The sequence below is a fragment of the Onthophagus taurus genome, chromosome 3 (genome assembly GCF_036711975.1).
Source record: "Onthophagus taurus isolate NC chromosome 3, IU_Otau_3.0, whole genome shotgun sequence".
Taxonomy (NCBI): domain Eukaryota; kingdom Metazoa; phylum Arthropoda; class Insecta; order Coleoptera; family Scarabaeidae; genus Onthophagus; species Onthophagus taurus.
In genome coordinates, this window is record NC_091968.1 from 4,187,778 (window position 1) to 4,212,329 (window position 24,552).

Consider the following 24,552-nt stretch of genomic DNA (forward strand, 5'->3'; position numbering starts at 1 on the left):
CTATGTTATTGATACGGGTATAGTTTTTCTTGCCACCATAAATTGAGCAATATCAATTTACCGATTCTATGTAGGGTTGTTTATTAAGCGTGTTTTTTGGCCGACGCTAATAGATATTGACCAGAGAATTCCGGATTTAGATAGCCCAAGGTGTGTTTTTTCCAAATAGATAAAGCTTTTTTTTTAATTCAGTTCCATAACGGCTGCACACGGACTTGAAGTTTGATAATTTTGACGTGTATTCGGAACACGACGTTCTTTATTTTTCTTTCGTTGTGAATATCAAGATATCGACAGGACAAACCCCAGTTTTAGATGAAGGAAAGATCAGGATTTCTCGTGATGTATTTAATATTTCGCTATTTCTAGAAACGACGAAGATATCGGCTTGTAAAATAGATAGAAAAACAAGGGTATATAATAGTTTGTTGCTGTCGTATAGTCTTATTTCAATAATTAAACAGTATTTTACAACAAACAAGATTAATAACTATGATTTTAGTTTCAGTAAATTCTTCTCTTTTAATTAGTTGAGGTTGTAATGAATCGCAATCATTAATTATCGTAATCATCATCATCAAATACTTGGGTCTTTTAAAGCAAGGAATCGTTAAATATCTTAAAGAGTCATAAAAACAGGATAAATTTTGACGTCAACAAAAAATAAATAACGTAAGCAAAAAAGAAAAGTATTACGTGTTTCTTTTTAGTTACAATTACATTCAATTTCCATATTAAAACGGATAGATGACTCATTTCTTTCATTATTGCCTTGTAGGCATCGTTTCAAAACAAAATTATGTATAAAGTTCCTGTTTTCTTTGTAATAATTACGTGATATGAATTAAATCGAATGGGGAATAATAGTGGTTAAATAGGTCAAAACCTAACAAAAATAACGGTTCCACTTTGTTGGGAGTCGGAACAATAAAGAATCACATTCTAAATTTAGACTTTACCTATGTTCGTTTTTTTTTTATAATTGTACTTTTAGTTTTAAATCAAATTCATTTTTGAAAAACTTAACCATCCTGTTTATTCCATTAAATAGATATTTTTAGAATTTATTATGTTATTTACAAATCTACTTTCCCACAATTAAATTTACTACACTTATATCCTATTTTTAGACGAAAACAATGAGATATATTTTGAGCCGGTACAAATTTTTGGATAAACATTTTCTACCTTTTATCGTGTTCCTCTTGCTCAACCGAATCGTGTCTTTGATAGTTTTCGAAGGCACGGATCATGAAATCTTCAGACATTTTCGATTTTTTAACTAACAAAGTTCGTCTTAACAAAAAAATCGTTTTAACACACTTTAACCGAACGCCTTTCAACCGGTAACTGAGAATTGGACCACGTTTTCTCTCTAGAACCGTAGACGATTTGCGGCAAAGCAAGAAAATAAAACCTTTTCCTTGCGGTTTACAGCTCGAATTCAGTCATACGGAAATTACTCAACCACGTCTGTGACATCAAACATTTGATCAAGGTTTCTTCGAAAATTCGTCACGACATGTTTTGAGAAGTAATTAATTACGTTTGAAATTTAGTTATATTAAAACAAAGATTTACTCTGTAAATTTATTTATAGATGTGCTCGTTATTATGCGTATGACACACTTTGTTTAGCTCGGTTTGAACTTGAATATACTTAATTAAAACAAAATGAAACGTGGGTTGATTAATCATTTTCAAAACATAACAAGAAGTCGGTAATTTTTTTTTAATATCTCGGTTATAATTAGAAATGATTTAAATCATAATAATTTCATGACTGAATGATAAAAATAAACCGTGATAATTTTCTTATCTAATAAATGTGTTGTTTATAATCTATTTAAGCATGAACTTACTCTCTTCTAGTTCTAAACCAACGAAACAACCCTCTACGCAACATTATAGGTTTGTACTCTGGTTTCATAATGGGAAAATACCCTACCCTAGACGATGTTCTGCACTCAAATCAATACTGAGTGGGTTTTAAAAGAAAAATTATTTATTATGGAAATAACCGGATTTGCCTCGGTTTTTCTAATTATACGTTGCGCAATTTAATGATAGTAAAGTAATATAACATTGAATTGTTCTTCATTGCGTGAGAGAATTATTGTTGCATTGAAATTATAGGGGGTTAAACGTTGGAAATTTTATAGAAATGTAGGCAACCCAAATTGCATCAATTTCCAGTTAATTTTAAAGTTTGGTTATCTTTGGTTTGCAACCCTGCAAAAGTGCGCGCATTTATGTAATTTCTTGTCAGTATGTAAGGAATAGTTCCGCGAGTTTTGTTTTTATTTAAAGTTGTTAGTTTTTTGAAAACAAATTAAAAATCTCATTTGCACCCCACGCGACTAATTGAGTAATTCGTTTTACCCCATGTGAGTTCGGTGTCATTAAGAGTTTTTGGGCTGAAATATTTGTTTAAATGTTAATACACGAATCCAACCTCAAAAACGTCGTAGATACATCGTCGTGGACTCCTATGAAATGCGTAGACCTAGTACAAAATATTATGCTTGAAGAGGATTCCAGCAATGACAATAACTTTAAAAGCGATTCAGTAAATGACGAAGAGTCGTGTGGAAATCGAATCTAACGCCATAGAGGCTAATCCTAACTTTGAGTCAAGCGAAAATGAAGAAACAGTTATTAAAAATTATTTTGTAGGAGCTTCAAGTGGAAAAAACAGTTTCCAACTCCAAAAAGAACAAGAGCAGAGATTATTATATCCCATCTTCCTGGCCCTAAAGACAATTCAAAAGAAGCAACAACTCCGATCTTCTCATTTGAATGCTTTATGACATATAAAATTCTTGTATTAATTACGGAAAAAAAATGAATACATAGATTTAATAAAAGAAAACTTCACTAGAAAGCGAGATGCGCTGAATATCGCTGTAGCTGAAGTCAAAGCATTTATTGGTATTTTAATAATAAGTGGAATGTTGAGAGCTTCCTATCTTAGTTTTCTGGACATGTGGTATACCGATGGCACTGGTATTGAATTTGTTCGCTTTTGGTTTTAATGAGATCTCTGACAAGTAGACCAAATCGTCTAAAAACCGACAAGATGGCACATATATTTGATATATTCGTGGAACAATGCCCAAAAATGTATAATCTAGTTGATTCTAGAACATTATATACATATAACCATGAACTTTGTACTGGAACTCAACCACGTGGTACAAATGCAAAGAGCAATTCTACTGGTGAGGTAGTGAAGAGACTTGTTATACCCATCAAAGGTTCAAATAGGAATATTACTACAGATAACTGGTATATTAGTATTCCACTGGCTTTGGAATTGCTCAATAATTATTACCAAACCCTTGTTGGTAGTTAAAAAAAAGACACAAGAGGGAAATTCCTCATGAATTTTTAACAAGCAAGTATCGCCAAGCAAAAATCGGTCTATTTGGTTATAAAGATAAAATGTTGCTGGTATCGTATGTACCAAAGAAATATAAATCGGTTGTACTTGTTTTATGATCGATCAGTCATCTGCGGATCAGAAACCACAAGTGATAACATTTTACGTCACCAAAGGTGGGGTAGATATTGTAGACCAGCTTCCTCATACACCTCTTCAAGAAGAACAAAGATGTAGCCACTGACCTTATTTTTTGACTGGTGTGAAGTTATCCATAAATCCCAGCAATAAACTTAAAACATTAATAATTCCGTAACCAATACGATTTGGGTAACCAAATTTCACACACAGGTCACTCTTACCCTCAAGAACAGCTAACCACCCCCATTTGGTAAAAAAAAATTTTTTCAACCCTCACCCCCGAAAAAGGGATGTTTTCGCCCTGATGGGCACCTTCGAATTAAACGAAATTCTACCACATAATAGAACACACTTCTAAGTATTTTTATCAATTTTCAAAACACCGTAAGCCCTAACGGTTTTCGAGAAAAAAAATCAGTATTATAAACCGCGGATGGGACTTTAGGGGTGAATTTGACCCCGTTGGGCACCTTCAAAATTGATGAAATTTTAGGATGATTTAGAGGATGCCTTTAGCAATTGAAATCAACCATCCAAACACCGTAAGGTATAACGGTTTCCGAGAAAAAAAATGTGTTATTAGACACTATAGGTACAGATCGCGGCGCGGACTTTGGGGGTGAATTTGACCCCGTTGGGCACCTCCAAAATTGACGAAATTTTAGGATGATTTAGAGGATGCCTTTAGCGATTGAAATCAACCATCCAAACACCGTAATGTATTACGATTTCCGAGAAAAAAAATGTGTTATTAGACACTATAGGTATACAACGCGGCGCGGACTTTGGGGGTGAATTTGACCCCGTTGGGCACCTCCAAAATTGACGAAATTTTAGGATGATTTAGAGGATGCCTTTAGCAATTTAAATCGACCATCCAAACACCGACCACGGCTTCAGAGAAACAATTTCGTTATTAAATTGTACACGTATGTAGAGCAGATAGTAGGTGCCTTTAGCGATTTTAATAGATTATGAAAACTGCGAAACTCTTAATATTTCATGGAAAAAATAAATTTTGTTAAGAAAGGCATTTTGTAGTTTTATGGGCTTTTAGTCGTTACTGGCAAAGGGTAAGAACTCCGCCACGTGCAGTTACAAAAGGCGCAGGTATTAAGGAAAAAATATGTCCATATTTTTTGCATTATAAGTGCATTCCGGGAAAATAGTTGCCGACTTATTCGGTGTTGTTTTAGAGCGTCATACACATTTTTTAGATTTTGCCCGAAAGGTGAGGAGTAAACTTATAATATATAAAGATTCCTCAGCTATTGCAGAGATCAGCTGTTCTAGTTATCTCTTGTTAAAACCAGTGACCAGTGAAGATGTCGACGAAATTACTGTTTTTGGGCGATAGTAATTTTTGCCGAATGCTACGTACTAGAACTAACTACAAAGTATTTGTTCTAACAGATGTGAAATTAATTCCTACTAATGGTATATATTTTAGGACGACAACCAAAACAGTCAAGCAACGGAAAATATTTCCTCAACTTAGCAGTAGGCGGTCAAACAATACTAAAACTTTTGCGGCGCGCAAAGTGTATTCCAAAAACATGTTACCCTTGGTTTTGTGGAGATATTGTTGAACGTCATATCGTTATAATGATAAGAACTAAAGATATACTCCATAAAACATCACCATCCCAACTGAAGTCCCAATATTCTCACCTCTTCCGCTTCCTTCTTTCCTTAAATCCTAAAGGAATACAAATTTGCACAATTCCTCACTGCAAAAACTTCGAGTCTGTGAACGTAAGATATTATAACTTCTCTGTCATGCTATAAATAAATACTCTCCATGCCTTTATAGGAAATCAATCATTACATTCGACGGTTTTGTGCTGAAAAGCAAATCAATTGTACCGACATTGAAGCAATTGTTAACAGAACCATGATGGAAGGGTAACAAAACGTAAAAATGTTTCTTTTCTTATGTATTTAATACAAATTTCTACACAGGGATGGCATTTACTTAAATGAACAAGGGTTGGAAACGGTCTGGAACGCAGTAGCAAGTAATTATAATCATATTCTCAATCCATTACACAATTTAATTATAAGTAAAACAGACCATTAATATAATAAATTTCTTTCTCTATCAAAAGTTTTTTTTCTATCAAAAGTCCGCCCTCCAAATCATCCTAAAATTTCATCAATTTTGGAGATGCCCAACGGGGTCAAATTCACCCCCAAAGTCCGCGCCGCGCTGTATACCTATAGTGTCTAATAACACTTTTTTTTTTCTCGGAAACCGTAATACATTACGGTGTTTGGATGGTTGATTTCAATCGCTAAAGGCATCCTCTAAATCATCCTAAAATTTCGTCAATTTTGGAGGTGCCCAACGGGGTCAAATTCACCCCCAAAGTCCGCGCCGCGATCTGTACCTATAGTGTCTATAGTCGAGCCGTCGAATTTGTGCAGTGATAAATCACCGTGACAAGTAAGTAAATTTCTCACATCATCGGTCGCCCTGTCCGGATTCGTCAAAGTAAGTGACCACACCCCTTCTGGGGGTAGCGCACTGAGCGCGTTACTGGAGACAAAAAAATAATAAAAGCCGCCGACGCACTATGAACGGTATTCATAACTTCTTATCTGACTGTAAAGAAAGGTTTATTCTCGTATAGTGTAGCTGCGCCTTATAGACCCTGGTGGGAGTAGGCGGTTACATAACGAAGGAACCGACTACCCCTTTTTTTGTAAGTACCTGTCACGGTGATTTACCACTGCACAAATTCGACGGCTCGACTATAATAACACATTTTTTTTCTCGGAAACCGTAATACATTACGGTGTTTGGATGGTTGATTTCAATCGCTAAAGGCATCCTCTAAATCATCCTAAAATTTCGTCAATTTAGGAGGTGCCCAACGGGGTCAAATTCACCCCCAAAGTCCGCGCCGCGATCTGTACCTATAGTGTCTAATAACACATTTTTTTTCTCGGAAACCGTAATACATTACGGTGTTTGGATGGTTGATTTCAATCGCTAAAGGCATCCTCTAAATCATCCTAAAATTTCGTCAATTTTGGAGGTGCCCAACGGGGTCAAATTCACCCCCAAAGTCCGCGACGCAATCTGTACCTATAGTGTCTAATAACACATTTTTTTTCTCGGAAACCGTAATACATTACGGTGTTTGGATGGTTGATTTCAATCGCTAAAGGCATCCTCTAAATCATCCTAAAATTTCGTCAATTTTGGAGGTGCCCAACGGGGTCAAATTCACCCCCAAAGTCCGCGCCGCGCTGTATACCTATAGTGTCTAATAACACATTTTTTTTCTCGGAAACCGTAATACATTACGGTGTTTGGATGGTTGATTTCAATCGCTAAAGGCATCCTCTAAATCATCCTAAAATTTCGTCAATTTTGGAGGTGCCCAACGGGGTCAAATTCACCCCTAAAGTCCCATCCGCGGTTTATAATACTGATTTTTTTTCTCGAAAACCGTTAGGGCTTACGGTGTTTTGAAAATTGATAAAAATACTTAGAAGTGTGTTCTATTATGTGGTAGAATTTCGTTTAATTCGAAGGTGCCCATCAGGGCGAAAACATCCCTTTTTCGGGGGTGAGGGTTGAAAAATTTTTTTTTTACCAAATGGGGGTGGTTAGCTGTTCTTGAGGGTAAGAGTGACCTGTGTGTGAAATTTGGTTACCCAAATCGTATTGGTTACGGAATTATTAATGTTTTAAGTTTATTGCTGGGATTTATGGATAACTTCACACCAGTTATTTTTTGCCTTATTAAATATTGCAGGTATAAACGCATTTGTAATTTATAATTACATGAAAAACAAAGAAGACAAAATGTTGCGAAGAACATTTCTCAAAGAAGTCGCTCTTAAATTAGCCGAAGAACAATTGAATTTTGGAAGAATCATTGCAACTATTCCTACACCTCTAAAGAGAAGATTGATTGATGTCACTTTTGCAAATACCGACCCAGAACCGTCCAATAATAAAATTAAGAAACAAGGATGGTGTCACCTATGCTCAAGAAAAAGCAGGACATTATGTAACTTGTGCAATAAAAATATAATATATGTGATACTCATTTCGTATTACTGTGCAGTGAATGTCACGATTGTGATGAATAGTAGTATAATAATGAGAGTTCTGAAGCGGAAGTTGCTCCCCTTGTGACATCACGCTCCAATGTTATAAGTATAGGAAGTGTTGCCCACCTAAACTTGGGGAAAAAAAAAATTAGGTTGGTATTGGAAAAGTAACTAGATCAGACATTGGAGCAGACTTCACAGGGGGAGCATGGAGAGCAACTTTCGCTGTAGAACTCTCATTATTATACTATTATGATTAAATATTTGTTAGTTCCTTCACAGAGAAGTACAATTGGAATACATACGTTGCGTATAACAACGTTACGTTACGTTGGTTTACAATTAAATTCTCCAGGGATTTTCACGAACTCATTGTGATGTTATTTCTGAAAATTAGATGTTTACCTTTACGTTGAAAACTTGGGTTGTCATTATTTGGAGTTCCCAGTGTCTTGACTGCATCCCTTCGAAACATAGTTGGGATTGAGGAGAACTTTTTTGCAAAAAGTGGATTTATAAGCAAAGCAAAGCCAAATAATCACGGAAAGAAAGTTTTGTTGTGTATTGGTGGGAACAACAAGTCGTCCTTTATTCATTATCAACAACAATTAATGAAATTAAATCATAAATCATCAAAAGATCAGTCTCAGAAACAAAGTAACAAGGATTTTTGGCCCGAAGTGGCGATTGGCAGGACACGTCGCAAGGAATGTTGTAAAATACAATAATATGGTCCTTGGCCGTGTATGTAATACAACATGGTCAAAAACTGGGTTACCGTTTATGCATATTTAATTATCTTCTGCAGTTTTGATGATATTTAAAAATTTACTAAAATTTTGAACAAAATATGAGAAAGTACTATTTTCAATTATTTCAATATTGTTCTATGGGAATTAAGAACTCATCTGAATCAATCATTGCTAGTAATGAACAGTTTTCTAATGAGCTGTTATATCTAAAAAACGCAAAACGAATGCTAACACAAATTTGGAAAACTTTATTGTTCGAACGCATATTGATAAAAAACAAGAAGTAGATAAACAAATTGTATGAGCTGTGTTTGGAACAAAGAGCAGCTTTGGATGTATGGATAAAACGCAAGTGAAGAAGGTAATTGAATTGTTACGACCTAGTTATAATCCCCCTCCTGGCAAAACTATTTCTACGACACTTTTGGAACAAATTTATGAAGAAAAGAAAACTAAATGTTGTGGAAGTCTTACAGGGTGTGGCGTAAACCTATCTATTGATGGTTGGTCTAATATACGCAATGGGCCAATAACATGCGCAGTATAACCACTGAAACTGGACACTCCTTTTTTTGTATGAAACTATAGATACATGAGGAAATCTATATACAAGTGGCTATTTAACTGATATTGTTTGCAATATAATTTCCTCGTATAAATCAAAATACAACTATAACGTGACATCATTTGTAACGGTTAATGCTGCTAATATCGCACTAATGAGAAGAACCATACAAGAGATATTGGACCCCAGCGTTTCAGTGATAACTTATGGGTGTTCAGCTCACCTTCTAAACTTACTTTGCAAAGATTTAGAAGTAACACATATCAAAGAGACAGTTTGATGGAAAAGCATTAGTGCTGCCAAGTGATGTGAGGTGGAATAGTATGGCAGATTATTTGGAAGTATATGTAAGCCAATGGGAGAAACTATTAAAGGTGTGTGACGAGAATAAAAAGGAAATAGAAAAGTTTCAAACATTGGTCTCAAACGCTCAGCTGAAGATTATTAATATCTTAAAATCTATAACTGTAGCACTTGACAAATGACAAAAAAGAACGCTTTCTTATCTGACGCAGTGGAAGTTTGGAAAGAATTAAATACATTACTCGAAGAAAAATTATCATCAGTACATATGAAAGTTTTTGATAAATGGTATAAGCAGGCACTTACGTCTAACCATTAGATAGCCTATATTTTAGATGTTACTAAAACTACGTATAAGTTAACATCCATAGAAAAAGAGGAGGCTTTAAATACAATAAAGACCAATTAAAGGCCAACCGGTTTACTACCGTTAACTATAAAACTATTAGCCAAAATGGAACCATTTTCATCAGTAATGTTTTCAGAGGAAGTCTTAAGTAATTGCAAGTAGTACTTTACAATGGTGGATGTCACAAAAACACATTGCTGCAGTAGAGAAGGTACTGCCAATAAGAAAGCAATTTTTATGTGCACTTTGTTCACATCATCAGCTTCTGTTTACTACTTTATAAAACAAGTTAGCTGTGGAAAAGGCAACAAAACTTGTTTTGAAAAAAATGTTTTGTTAATTTTGTAATAACGTACAGTTTTATTTTCAGTTTTGTTTTTGATTTAAATCATTGATTAAAAATCAAACCCTGTTGGATCGCTTCCAAAGATCAAAAATTTTTCTTTGTATAATTTATAAACTCTTTAAAAATGTTGTTATTAATAATATTGCTTTATTATAAAAATTATTTTTATAAAAAATCACCGATTTGAAAAACTTACGTATTATTGTCTTGAACAGGATGAATTCTTCTATAAATCCACTTATTAAACCATCGATTTGGATTCATTTTCACTTTTAATTGATTCTCAATTATCCCATTGAATGGTATAAAATTCCTAAATTTCCTAAAATTTCTCAAATCAATTTGCAACCCCCAAAAACAACCTTTCTAATTACTTTTGTGGCGGTTTCCTAGCCGGGATACCTTCAAAATTTTTAATCCTCCTCACACACTTTCTCCTCTCAAAGTTCTTCACGCTAGCCTTCCGTCTCAACTTCTTACAACTGTTACACTGATCGCGCATTGTATTTAACCGGGAATTTCTCTCGTAAGCGTTCAATGATAACGATAACAATTTTATACACAAGTATTGAGTCATTTAGGGATTTTTTTTGTTAAAAATATCCCTTAAATAATTTAACCAAACATTGCGGTTTAGATATTCGTATTTGGAGATTTTTTTGTTCGTTTGGTATGGTTGATCGTTGTTTACTGAAAAAACGTAACCGAAAGGAAGGGTCATTGACAACGCGCGCGATACACTTGACGAGCTCGACTTCCGTTTGGTAAATGCACGGATTTCCACAATTTGTTGAACGGTTGGCTGACTATGGATGACACACACCTTAATAGAAGCGTGCCATTATTGTAATTATTTCGAAACAACCACCTTGTATTATTTTTATTAGGTAGCATTAAATAAAGAAATTTTATAATTAAAAAAATAAAATCATAGTCGGTTAATTTCAGAGAAAAACCTTCAAAAATGCGATTTAAATATCTCTTGCAAGTTCTAATTTTAATACTAAGATTAATTCGGGTTAAACCCGAATTTGAATGCAAACCAAATGTGGTGTTTGATAAATGGTGCGTAAAATACATTTTTTTGAGTCGATAGTTAATTATTTTTTTTGTAGTAAATCGATTTCTGGGTCATCGAATCCTTATTGGAACTCGGATAAGCATTCGCCTTTGATTTTTCGGCTACAAATAAGAAAATCTTGTGTTAATTCTGTGTTAGATATCCAATGGAGCTTACAGAATATAAGTAAATTTTATTTTTTTCTTCAAAACTTAATAAAATGAGATAAATTAACATTATTTTAGAGACGAAACAATTTCTTCATCAACCTAAATTGGATAACAAAAATGAAATTATTTTGGATAAATCAAATTTAACTGTTTTGGAGCCTTATATTCTTAAAGCTTTTGTTAAAGAATCCGCTTATGGGTTTTATTCAACATCTGTAGTTGTTACAGTAAGTTTTTTTATAATAGTTTTATATTAATATGTTATACAGATGGTCCATTTAACGTGAGACAAGCGATTATCTCGAAAACGGTTCATTTTACATAAGAATGAACCAAATTAAAATTGTTCTGTGCGAAGGGGAAACCATATGACGTGACGATAACATTTCTTTGACCTTGACCTTGTTTTCAAGGTCACGATTATTTCTGTGGACGGGGGTAATCGAACGAATTATTCTTCTGTTGTCATATCGTTAAGCATAAATACTGAAAGTAATTCGTCATTTGCTTCGGTACTAGCAAAAGGCGTAAAAAACAATTTCCCTGATAGAGAACAAGCAATAATTTTTGATGTGATGCAATTTTATTTGTGCGGGTGTTAACAACCCAGAATATAAACACGTCCTTAGTTTTAGACGTCAGGTTTATATTATTTTGGAGGAGTCGGATCTTTTTCCTGACTATACTCCTATTGAATATAAACAAAATCATTTTAGAATCTTTTTATCAACTGATGAACCAAGATGTTTTGCTTGCAAAAGTTTAGGGCACGTGGCTAGGAAGTGTCCTGTTAACAAAGGAAACAAATCTTCGGCAAGTACAATAATTGCCGATATTCAGGTCCACGCTGGTGACAATAGTGCTAAACATCCGGAAAGGACACCATTCAGTACAGAATCAGAGGAGAGTATATTACAACTAAAATACGACAGGTAGAATCATTGAGACACTCAAATAATAAAGAAGTGAATCACCCCCAGAGGACAAGCAGTCGACTAAAATGACTGAAACTCCAAAACCTTTGTCAGAACCTACACAGTCGTTGAAACGTCAAATTTCCTCTACTTCTGGACCTGAATCATTAATCAGTGACAGTAATGTAGATGTAGGAACTCATAGCGCAGATACAAAAGTTGTGGATGACAGAAAATTCAAAAAACCCAGTACCAAAAAAACTAAGACGGAAGTAAGCACGGATGTTTCACATCTGTATACAGAGTTACAACCAATTTTTTAAAAATATCTGGACCTCTATATTCTGGAAGAGAAGTTGGCAAACCTTGGATTACCTCGGAATGTTGCAAATAAGGTAGTCAAGTTATACAAAAATCGACTTGTGTATATGAGATCCGGTTCAGAGATAGGGCTTAGAACCTATATTTGAGAGATTTGCACGACCAGGTGGTCCCCATCAAAAATAATTCGATATGTAGATGACATTTGCATTCTTACGAATGAGATATCCTTAATGGCTCTGCAAGATCGTCTCGCGCAAATTGTTAGGAACCTTAACAACTAGTTATTTGCAAGCAATTTAGAAACTTTATTTCATCTTTTATAACACTTTCTAAATTATTTATGCATTCGTCAATATTTCCAACTAAATGAGTCGACCAGTTAATGTTCTTTAATCTGTTCTGCAAAGTATTATAATTTAAAAATGATTTAGTTGTATCTGCCTGATACGCGACCCTCTTGGTAGGACTCCTCACCTGTGCATCTTTAAAACATAGCTGTATAAAAATCGGATAGTGATCGGTTATTTTTTGATGGAGGACTAGTGGCAGAATGTTATCGTCAGCAAGGTTAGATTTAAGAAACATATGGTCTATACAGGTACTTGAATTAAGCTCTACACGAGTTGGCCTATTTATATAAGATTTGAAACCGTTTTGCGCTAGAAGATTAGAGTAAGTAACGACGACATCAGAAGCAGAGTCGAGAAGGTTAAAATTCAAATCGCCCACGATCAATTCTAGGGATTTAACACAACAACCACTCAAGTAATCCTCAAAACTTTTTAAAAACTCATAACAGTCTAATGACGGTGGTCTATAGAAACAACTTATTGAAGCTTTTATAGTACCATATAAAATAATGTTCAATCTCATAATTATTAAATTGTCAACTGAGTGTAAATCAACCTCACACTTTAAGTTACATTTAACGTAAGCAATAACCCCATCGTTTTGATTAAATCTACTATTTGAGTAATAAAGGTTGTAATTTGGAAGATAGTAGTAGCCTGTGCACTCCACACTCCAAGTCTCAGTAAGAACTATGCAATCAAAGACGCCGTCATATTGCGAGAGAAGTACTAACAGTTCATCAAAATTTTTATTTAAACTGCGTATATTAATGTGCAAGACATTTAATTTAATTTGCAATTGAGAAAACTTAGAGACTGCATCGTAAAAACTCTCTGCACAATCGCCAACGCCTGTACCTACAATTTGATTGTCTAAATATTCGTACAGTTCAAAACTCATTATTAACAATCTAAAGATCTAATTAATTAACAAACGATACTAAAGTGCTGGATAACTTGTACTTTCCCGTGAGAACAAATCAAAAATATTTGGACATGATCGTAAACAATAAGCTTAGGTGGACAGGGCATATCAACTTCTTGGTTCGCAAGTGCGAAACTTATTTGAATATTATGAGGTGTATTGGTAGAGTGTCTTGGGGAGCGGATGTATTGGTTCTGAAGCTTGCATAATGTCGCAATTGGATTATGGTTGTGTACTTTATGGCAATGCTAGTGCAAATGTAATTAAAAGACTCGAGATTATTCAAAACAAAGCTTAGAGGTTGTGTGTGGGAGCGATGTCGTCTACACCAGTGGAAGCGTTGCGTGTTGAAGCGCGGGAACCACCTTTACAATTGTGACAAAGATTCATGGTGTCCAAGTTTATTTTAAGACTTAAGAGGACTAACAATTGCCTATTGTGGGTATATGTCCACAATATAATAAGATACAAGTGTATTTTAATAAATTAATAATATTTTAATAAATAATAAAATAAACCGTACACATTTGTGTATATTAATTTGAATGACTTGAATTGACTTGAATATAATAATATAATAATTGATTTTGTTTAGCAACACGATCTTGATTTTTTACATGTAGTGTGCACAGCATGCATAAATAAAATCCATGGTACAGGATATAAACGCTTCTCGCCGTTGTGCACGGGATATGAGTACATGCGAAAGTACCTATCAGATATTACAGTGGTTGTAACACCAAACAACTTCTTCATAGCGGAACAACCTGTATCAGTACGATTCCCAAAATATACAGGACACTGCGAAGTGGACAAACACATTTTCCTGGAAACCAAACAGTCACTCTCTGACGGTCACCTTATATACACAGATGGCTCAAAGACAAAAGATGGTTATGGCTGCGCGTACTGGGACGACCTACTCAAAATAAGTAAAAAGTATAGGTTGAAAAAATTTTAGTCTGTATTTTCCTGAATACGTAGAACAAAACCAAATTGGGAACGTGTACATCATGAGTAACTCTAAGAGTGTGTTAGAAGCCCTATCACGGTATAAACATTATTCCGTGCAGAAAGTTTTAGAAACCGTTGATCGGTTAAGGTGACAAAACTATAGGATTCAATTTTGTTGGATAAGTTGGATAAAAGGTCATGTAAACCTAAAGCCGAACGAAATAGTGGATAGTCTAGCGAAGGATGCGGTAGTAAGTGGTATAGGCAGAATATATGTGGAGAATCTAATCACCATGGTGAGACAAGAGATTTTAGAAGCTGAGTGGGACAAATACTGGGTCAACTGTTGGAGGATTAGGATGACCCAATATGCACGAATCCACTCGCATATATTTGAAAATTTTTGGTTCAAGAATGGACGAGTGACCAGATTTCTATACACCTCTATTGCGAGGGTGAAATTTGGCCATGGTAAATTCCCTAGCCATCTTTATAAACTGGGTATTGCAGACTCTCCTGGATGTTCATGTGGTAATTAGGCAAGGTTTATATATAAGAGGTTGTCTAGATTCGTACGCAACCATACTGCGCATTACGTCACATGTGGAAAATAATACCGCCAAGCAATTCAAATTAAACAAATGCACGGAGCACCACATGGCCATGAGGTTGCGTGCGCAATTCGTGATTGCTTACGTTACGAAACACTCCTGCTCTTGCCCCTCGCCCACAAACTAAATCAAAGTACTGCAGCATAGGTACTTAGACAACCTTTAATATATAAACCTTGGTAATGAGGTAGGTGACATCAACCTCATGTTATTTAACTGCAATAGATACCATAGCCAAAGAGAGAGTTTTTGCAAAATCTTCTGGATAGTGGCGTGCGATTACCGACATGCAATATTGAGTTGCTAAGTTTAAATAGAAAAGATATTTATTATACAGGGTGTTTTGGTGACTCGGGGAATAAATTTAACCACATATTATACTAGAGTGAAAAGGATGACGATTCATGTAACAAAAAATAGTAAAAGTCTTCAAATTTCAAAGATACAGGCCATCAACGTTAGGATATTTTAACACTTTTTTCCAAATATCTTAAACACTATTTACAGTAAAGCACTGAAATTTGGTACAGTATAAATCAATGTCGTGTAAAATTGTTAGGCAATTTATGAGTTGGATCGGTCCGCGGCAACAATGCTTACCGGCTGTTCCTAAAGTTTGTTTGCTCAGAACTTTTTTATTCTTTCATAACCCTACATTTATTTTTGCAGTTTCTAGTAGTAAATTTAGTTTAGAAACTTTTATTACTCTTAGATAATATTCATAAAAATCACCGTTTTCGTGTTAAATCCAAAAATGTTGGGTGTATGTGGTATTATCGGGCGATTCCTCGCAAGCACTGGAATTAGATTCTAATCCTGTTCCTCTTTGGCAAATACAATCCATTGAACATTAGACTACATTGAGTTAAGAATTTGTTGAATTTATTCGGTGGCTAATGGGCACAGGGATCGAAAAGCTTAATAATAATAAAAAAAATGCATACAGAAATAGTAGCCAAGAAAACCTTTTAAGATGTAAAGAAATAATAATAATAATAACTTTATTAGTGCTCTATGCCCAAGGCTTACACACTTCATTTTAAACAGAATATACAACAAAATACAGACGCAGGAGCCGAGAAGAAAATACAATAAAAATACATCCATACAATGACAATATTACTCCTTAATATTCAAGGATTCAAAGGCGAGGCGACAATCTTCCCTATAACTAAGTTTTGCCAACACTCTCACAGCTCTGCGTTGCAAACCAAACACATAATTACTTGCTGGACTCCCACTCCAGGCAATAATAGCATAGTCAATCATTGAGTGTATCAGCGCATAATACGCTGTTTTGGCCACCTCGACAGATACCGAGCTCACTAGTCTACGTAGTAGAAAAATGTTTCTTGAGACCTTTTTACCAATTTCAGCCATATGCACATCAAATTTCAGATCTCTGGAGCTCACTGTTATGCCCAGCAAGTGTCTGAACCGTTCTGTCTTTATTCAAACATAGTTCATTAGCTACACACCAACGACTGGTGTCAGCAGTCAACAATTTGTTTGAGGAAGACATTACCTCCTCGTAGGTTAACCCGGAGACAAGCAATGTGGCATCATCAGCGTACAACAAACACTTTACACCCTCTCCCAGGTAACCAGGAAAATCATTAAAGTACATGAGGAACAAAAGGGGCCCCAAAATAGATCCCTGAGGGACACCCCTCGAGATTGGAAGTTTTCCAGATACTTTGTCTCCACATTTAACCACTTGAAACCTATCGGACAGGTATGATTCGATAAGAGCAACACTATTTAAATCAAAGCGAAAAACCGACTTCAGCTTCAGGAGAAGAATACGGTGCGACACACTATCAAAAGCACGAGACAAATCAAGAAATAGAGCAGCACAGTACTCCCGATCTTCATACGTACTGTGACAGACATTGATAAAATTAACAATCACATCTCCGATGCTCCAACCAGGTCGAAAGCCGAACTGATTCTCGAAAAGCACATCATACAATTCCACGTGTGCCATTATTTGTTTGTAGATTACGCGCTCAAATATTTTGGACAGTATCGGGAGAATGCTAATGGGACGATAATTCGAACAATCGTTTTTATCCCCATGCTTAAAAATAGGCACAATGGAAGCTATCTTTAATTGATCCGGGAAAGTATGTGATCGCATCATGCTGTTAACCATTATGGTAAGGAGCGCAACCATGAGGCTAATGTTACATTTTATAGCCCCCGTAGAAACACCGTATATGTCTCTAGTTCCGTTTGTCTTTAAACACTGTAGAACACTTCTAACTTTACTCTCTGATACCTCAACAAAAGAGAAAACAGGAACATTGTCAAAGTTACTACGACACAGATGTAAGGGGGACCCAATAGACGGGCCGAGTTTAGCAACATTGTTATTAGCGACATTTACAAAAAAGCTGTTTAGATTATCGGGATCCATATCCGCAACATTCTGCTTGTCCACACTGACCCTGCACCCATTAATCAAAGTCCAAGAGGCCCGCGATTTGTTGCTCGATGCGTTAATGTATCCGACAGCGGCCTTCCGTTTAGCCTCAACGATGCCATTACGGTACGCCGACCTTGCTCTATCCCTCATTTCCTTAAGATTAGCAGTTCCATAACGATTGAAAAGATTGGAACGAAGATTAGATCTGACGCAGTGTATTATTGAACCACTTTACGCCTCCGTCACAATTTCTAACACGTTTTCTAGTTAGAGGATACGCCATATAAAAAGTTGATAGAAATCTATGAAAGAAATAGTCAAATCTATCCTTGAAATTGAAACTGTCATCACAGAGAAATTCCCAAGTATAACCCTGAAAGGATTCAAAGAATCTCAAATTCCCCTCAACGGTAATCCTCCTGTACATTACAGAACTGTAGTCAATTCCAATTGGAAGTGATACTGCAGCAGAGACAAATTGACCATGGTGATCAGAGATATTATTCACGACCACAACAGCAAAATTAACAAATATATTGTCAAGACAGTTTTTGCCCCTGGTGGGTCCGGAGATAGATGGTGAAAACCCGAAAGAAGAAAAAATATTACACAGTTCAACAGCATTTGACTCTCCGCTACCAAATCTGACATTGAAGTCACCCAGGACCACAACATGCTTGTGGTTCGCAAGAGTGCTCAGAACACGCTCCATAATATCCTTAAAAGTTGTAAAATTCCCAGATGGGGACCTATATACGTGTAGTGCCATCTATTAGTAAAATAATAAAATGTAAAAAAAGAAATCAGTAGTAGCGATATAACGGGCGCGAGAGGGTTATGTTATGAGAGGTTATGTTGAGTTGTGGAGTCGTGAAATAAAGCGGTTAAACTGTGTGGTGCGTTTTATTTTACGGGAACCGGGTACAAAGGGAAAAAGAACCTAACAATTGCAGCGGAGGGATAAGTAGATAAAAATGGTGTGAGACCAGGAAAACGGAAAGTGGAAGCGGTTCAAGAATTTGGACAGCCAAAGAATGCACAAGACGTTCGTCGATTCTTGGGATTGGCTGGTTTCTTCCGCAAATTCATTAAGAACTACTCTTTGATTGTAAGGCCATTAACTTTACTGACGAGAAAGGATGCTGTATGGACTTGGAGCGGAGACCAAGAGAGTGCATTTCGGCAAGTGAAAAGAGAGTTATCCCGTAGACCTATATTAACGATATACAACCCTGAAGGAAGTCTAGAAATTCATACGGATGCTTGTAAAATTGGCATCGCAGGAATATTATTTCAGAAACTACCAGGTGAAGACATGAAACCATTAGCTTACTTCAGTCGTCAGACAACTGATTTAGAAAGCCGTTATCATAGTTATGAACTTGAAGTTTTGGCCGTTACTGAGACATTAGAACGTTTCCGAATGTATCTACTAGGACGTAAATTTAAAGTAGTGAGTGATTGCAATTCCTTGAAGACAATAATGAAAAAGAAAGATTTGATACCTCGAATTGGACGATGGGTGTTAAAGTTGCAAGAATTTGACTTTGATGTTGAGTATAGACCAGGGAAGGACATGGCACACGTGGATGCATTAAGCAGACAGCCGGCAGAAGATCCACAGGAGGCTAACGTTGCATGCCTCGATGTATTATCCGTGACAATCGATGATCATTGGTTACTGACCATGCAACTTCAGGACCAAACATTGAAAAAAATAAAAACGATTTTAGAGCAAACTCCAAAAGACAACAACGCAAAACAAATTCACCAAGACTACTAGATCTATAAAAACAGAATTTACCGGAAAGGGCCGATAGGTCGAAGATGGGTGGTACCAAAAGCTATCATTTGGAAAATAATCAAGGGAAGTCATGATGACATGGGTCACTATGCGTTGGAGAAAACACTAGATCATCTGAAGCGTTATTTTTGGTTTACAAAAATGCGAAAACGAGTCACGAATTATATTAAATCTTGTGTTGAGTGTGCATATCACAAGATATCTGGAAGGAAAGAAATTGAATTACACAACATCGAACGAATTCCTATCCCTTTTAATACAGTAAATATTGATCATCTGGGCCCCTTTCCAATCAGCAAGCGACGAAATACTCATATTTTGGTTGGTGTGGATAACTTCACCAAGTACGTTTTTATCCGAGCAGTGAAGAGTACAAAGTCGAAACCAACTATTGAGATATTGCGAGAGATAACTGGTATATTTGGATGTCCGACAAGACAAATTACTGATCGAGGAACAGCGTTTACGTCACAAGATTTTGAAGATTTTTGTAAGGAAAACAACATTCAACACATAAAAAACGCGACAGCTACACCTAGAGCAAATGGACAGGTGGAAAGATTTAACCAAACGATCATGACAGCGATTAAAACAATGCATCCTGATGATGAACGGGCTTGGGACACAAAATTGAGAGAAATTCAGTTTGCATTAAATAGTCAAATGAATAAAACTACGAAGAAGACCCCGCATGAGTTACTATTTGGTTTTCAACCGAGAAACATTCTACAGAATTACGTTATTATGGCCTTAGAAGAAGATAACAAATTAGAAGACGATCAGTTATTTAAAGTACGAGAAATAGCGATACAAAACATCGAAAAGATGCAGAAGATTCAAAAAGATATAAGCGACAAGCAATATAAAAAACCCCGAAGATATCAAGAAGGCGATCTAGTACTGATAAAACGCGAAGCTTCAGCTACAGGGCAACCACGAAAGATGATGCCACTCTACAAAGGACCCTACCTAGTTAATGAAGTGCTAGGAAATGATCGATACCATTTGGTGGATGTACCCGGTGCGCAACGTACTCAAAGGAAGTTCAACTCAATATTTGCAGCAGACCTGATGAAACCTTGGTGTCAACTTCCGGAGGACTTTGAAGAACGAATCGAGGACGATTCAAACAGTAGCGAGGCCGAATGTAGTGCCATCTATTAGTAAAATAATAAAATGTAAAAAAAGAAATCAATAGTAGCGATATAACGGGCGCGAGAGGGTTATGTTATGAGAGGTTATGTTGAGTTGTGGAGTCGTGAAATAAAGCGGTTAAACTGTGTGGTGCGTTTTATTTTACGGGAACCGGGTACAAAGGGAAAAAGAACCTAACATACGCATACAATCACAACACGAGAGACCTCGCAAGCTTTAGTAGAAGGGTTAATAAATGTATTGAAGTGGGTGGAGAAATATTTGAACATTTATTATAAATTTTATGCTTGTTGATTAATAATATAGTTTAATCATTTTTTTATAAATAAACAATATTTAAAACTATTTGAGTAAAAAAATTATTCAGATTTTGTCTACAAAAGATGTTTCGCCGTCGTACTGGCAAAACTACACAGTAATTTTCTTTTTATTGTTTTACTTTTACCCATAGATTCAGATTTTGCAATCAAAAACATAGGGTGCCATTTAAAAAAATTGATCGTGACCTTCATATGACCTTGAAAATAAGGTCAAGGTCAAAAAATGTTATCGTCATATGGTTTCCCCCTTCGCACAGAATAACTTTAATTTGGTTCATTTTTATGTAAAATGAACCGTTTTCGAGATAATCGCTTGTCTCACGTTAAATAGACCATCCTGTATATTATTATATTATATAATTTTAGTGTTGGTTTCGCTTAGTTAATCGTTACATACGAATTGAAAAGAAAGCTCCTCGATTATCTTTTAGATCATCATCCAACGACGAATTAAAGTATTCAAAAACTCAAAATTTTTTAACAACCTAACCGATCCTAAACATTTTATAGAATAGAAACAAATACTCCAGAAAGCGGGTGGGTTCAATGTTCAAATCCAAACATGTTCGTAATGGTTAGTTCCGAGAAAAAGTTAGAACAAAACTTTTATTTTGGGGAATCACCAATAATAGGTAAATAATTAAAGCGATTAAATTTGCATAAAATTTTTTTTTTATAGAACAACTAATAAATAAATCAAGCCGGATATCGAAAAGACAAAATTTAAAACTACCTGATGATTCCTCATTAACAAGAAAATTATACGAACTAAAAGGGCGGCAAATAGATTTAATAACCGATCTAAAATACAACAAAAAATATCGATTTCTTTTATGTAAGAAACGAATTTCAACCCAATGTACGAACGTCCAAGAAATTACAACATGTCCAAACTTAGCCTTAACATTAAATTGCTCATCCGATGTTGGAAACAAAACTCTTTTTGAAAATTACGTTGATGTTATAGGAATAAATTGTACATTAATCGGAAATGCAATCACCGATTCGATAGCTTTTGGACTTTACAGTATAAACGGAGGCGCTCCAAATGGAAAAGGGCCTAAAGATATTTTAATAGGACATTACACCGATTATAAATCAATTTATTTCCGGTTATATCACAAATCTGAACATACCGTTGTGTTAAAACCTATTGATTCAAAAACGCATGTTAGATTTCCATGTAAATTATCTAGATGTAATTCTATGTCATCGTTTAGAGTAGGTTTAATTTATAAATTCGTTTATTTTTCATTTATAAATCTTTTTAGGTTATTTCTACCATAACAGATTCTTTAGATTTATCAATGCAAGCTCAAATAGCTTTATTACACGAAGCACAAAAAGGAAAAATACCTTGTCCGTTATGCAACTCGAAATTATCATTAACGGATCTTTCATTTTCTTCGATGATTTCTTCTGGAAAATTCAACGACGCTGTTCAATTCGCTTTGATTTTATTGAAAGATCAAGAAATGTTGGTGATGAAAGATATTGAAGCAAACGAGTTCCAAATTTCTATGCTAAACGAATTTGCTAAAATTGTTAAAAGAAAAAATTTTATATCGTTACTTTAATTTAATTAAAAATTAATTTTTAGACTGATTGGACTTGGCCTAGATTGGAACAAATGGTCGGGTTATTACCGTATTTCGATTTAGAGGATATTCCAAAAGAAATAGCTCACACAAAAGCGAAAGCTTTGTTATTAAAAAATATGATGAACGGTTTAAAAACGTTGATAACGAGCGAGCAATTTCATATGACACCAAGAATTGACATGGAAGAGATTTACTTTGAGTAAAAAGATGCGAAATAACTACTTATTTTTCCTTCAAACGTCATTAAGTGACAACTTTATTGTGGTGTTGTGAAATTGATAATTTTTGAATTTTTGATACAATAGAAAACTATTTTACCGACCTTAAAATTCAAAAATCATCATGTGGCTTAAAAATCGACGATTTTTTTTTAATCATTGTGAAATAACCCAAAAAACACGTTAAAAATAAAAGGAAAGTGCGGAAAAGTGTAGAACTTACCGAAAAATCACATTAAAGATTCGATGTGACGTCACAAGCAATGTTAACCATGCATTTTCCTATTAAACCGGTCAACACCTAACCTACAAATTGTTTATTTTATAACTACGCACAAAATCAATCTGATAAACTTAAAAATGAAGTTATTTTCACTAAACTAGATGAGATTACAATGTATATTTATGGATGAAACACCCTTGTTTCAGTTTCAGGGATCTTTGAAAGGAGAACTTGGGACTGATTGTATGTCGAAATCCCCCCGTAAGATGGCATTAGGTCTATACTGAAATAATTTAATTAAACTAACAATTTTATTACTAATAGTGGGAATGATGAGAGACAGCAATAACAATTATTGCCAGTATCATTCTTTTCATTTAAAAAGTATAGATTCCAATCCGTTTTATATTTTTAAATTTGCCGCTAACTTCAACTTTTTAAAGTTGAAGCTTGTTCAGAATGACAGATGAAAACGTCATTTTAAAGTGATTTTTCGGTAAGAGTATAATAAAGTAATAATGGTAGGATTAAATAATTAGATTATAATTGACATTATAGCATTGTTTCAGCTAACGTTATAACTGGTTGGAAGCTCGTCAGATGCAATCCCACATGTCATATGATGCAGTGATATTCAAATGTGGCTGAATTATTTGACAGGTGTAATTGCCATAGGTAATTGCATCTGAGGAATTCCCAATCAGTCGGAACGTTAATTGGAGCCACATAGTGGTTGAAAACCACTTTCCAAACAGTTATTCTGTGGTTGGAATTTTTATATATATACCCAATCCATCTGTATTCTAGTGGTTCGGTTCTTAGCTGAATAATTCCAAAATATCCCCAACAGATGGCGCCACATGCGTTCAATTTTTAGTACGAAGTGTTTGTTTAGAGAGTTGTATTTCTACCAAGCTATTTCTTATGCCCTTATTTCTCTTAGGCTTTCGATACATAACGACTGACTATTTGTCGTTGGATAGACTGTGTGTCAATAGACTCTGTGTTAATACTAGAACTAACACTAGACCGAAAACTAGAAACATTCGGATATAGCCCCACGTCTCTCAAGACGGCTAAACCCGAATGATTCTAGTTCTAGGTCTTGTGTTAGTTCTAGTTATAGTGCAATACTAGAACTAACACTAGACCGAGAACTAGAAACATTCGGGTTTAGCCGCACGTCCCTCAAGACGGCTAAACCCAAATGATTCTAGTTCTAGGTCTTGTATTAGTTCTAGTGATAGTATTAGTGTACAACTAGAACTAACACTAGACCTAGAACTAGAAAATTTTTCTATTTTTGATTCTATTATCATCGTGAATTTATTACATAAAGGGATGGAAAACGATGAAAAGTAATTTTCGTCAATCACCCATCCTATCTCACGTATCCTCCATAAGTATGATATTACTCCCGCCTTTACATCAAAAAACAACATATTCAGACAATTATACATATTACAACAAACACAAATTCAAAAACGAAGAACTTAGTGGCATTTATAGGATTGACTGTCCTGTATGTGAAAAAACTTACATCGGTCAGACAGGAAGAAACATCTTTGTAAGATTTAAGGAGCACTTAT

At 35.2% G+C, this 24,552-nt stretch overlaps 2 protein-coding genes and 1 long non-coding RNA gene across 6 annotated transcripts in view; 2 read left to right on the plus strand and 1 right to left on the minus strand.

Moving 5' to 3' along the window:
• LOC111417503 (C2 and C2B_Munc13-like domain-containing protein staccato) overlaps nt 1-10,520 on the minus strand; it is a 36,848-nt gene extending 26,328 nt beyond the window's left edge. Inside the window, exons 1-2 of one of the 3 annotated variants that reach the window (XM_023049800.2) lie at nt 10,281-10,520; nt 10,103-10,228 (exon numbers count right to left, since the gene is read on the minus strand). In XM_023049800.2, the coding sequence (XP_022905568.2) occupies nt 10,103-10,228; nt 10,281-10,483 (329 nt within the window). In that variant the 5' untranslated portion in view covers nt 10,484-10,520. Of the gene's footprint in view, nt 1-1,188; nt 1,479-1,862; nt 1,953-10,102; nt 10,229-10,280 lie in introns of those variants that run through there. The other 2 variants (XM_023049802.2, XM_023049801.2) reach the window with 2 other exon arrangements.
• Nucleotides 4,303-5,701, plus strand: LOC139428871 (uncharacterized). Its single transcript, XR_011639956.1, has 3 exons — nt 4,303-5,278; nt 5,337-5,428; nt 5,486-5,701. It is a non-coding gene; the product is annotated as an uncharacterized lncRNA (long non-coding RNA).
• Nucleotides 10,471-24,552, plus strand: part of LOC111417517 (uncharacterized) — a 41,945-nt gene continuing 27,863 nt past the window's right edge. Inside the window, exons 1-9 of one of the 2 annotated variants that reach the window (XM_071194884.1) lie at nt 10,471-10,793; nt 10,855-10,971; nt 11,022-11,152; nt 11,212-11,363; nt 21,288-21,376; nt 21,432-21,553; nt 21,601-22,142; nt 22,193-22,465; nt 22,522-22,721. In XM_071194884.1, the coding sequence (XP_071050985.1) occupies nt 10,871-10,971; nt 11,022-11,152; nt 11,212-11,363; nt 21,288-21,376; nt 21,432-21,553; nt 21,601-22,142; nt 22,193-22,465; nt 22,522-22,721 (1,610 nt within the window). In that variant the 5' untranslated portion in view covers nt 10,471-10,793; nt 10,855-10,870. Of the gene's footprint in view, nt 10,794-10,830; nt 10,972-11,021; nt 11,153-11,211; nt 11,364-21,287; nt 21,377-21,431; nt 21,554-21,600; nt 22,143-22,192; nt 22,466-22,521; nt 22,722-24,552 lie in introns of those variants that run through there. The other variant, XM_071194885.1, reaches the window with a different exon arrangement.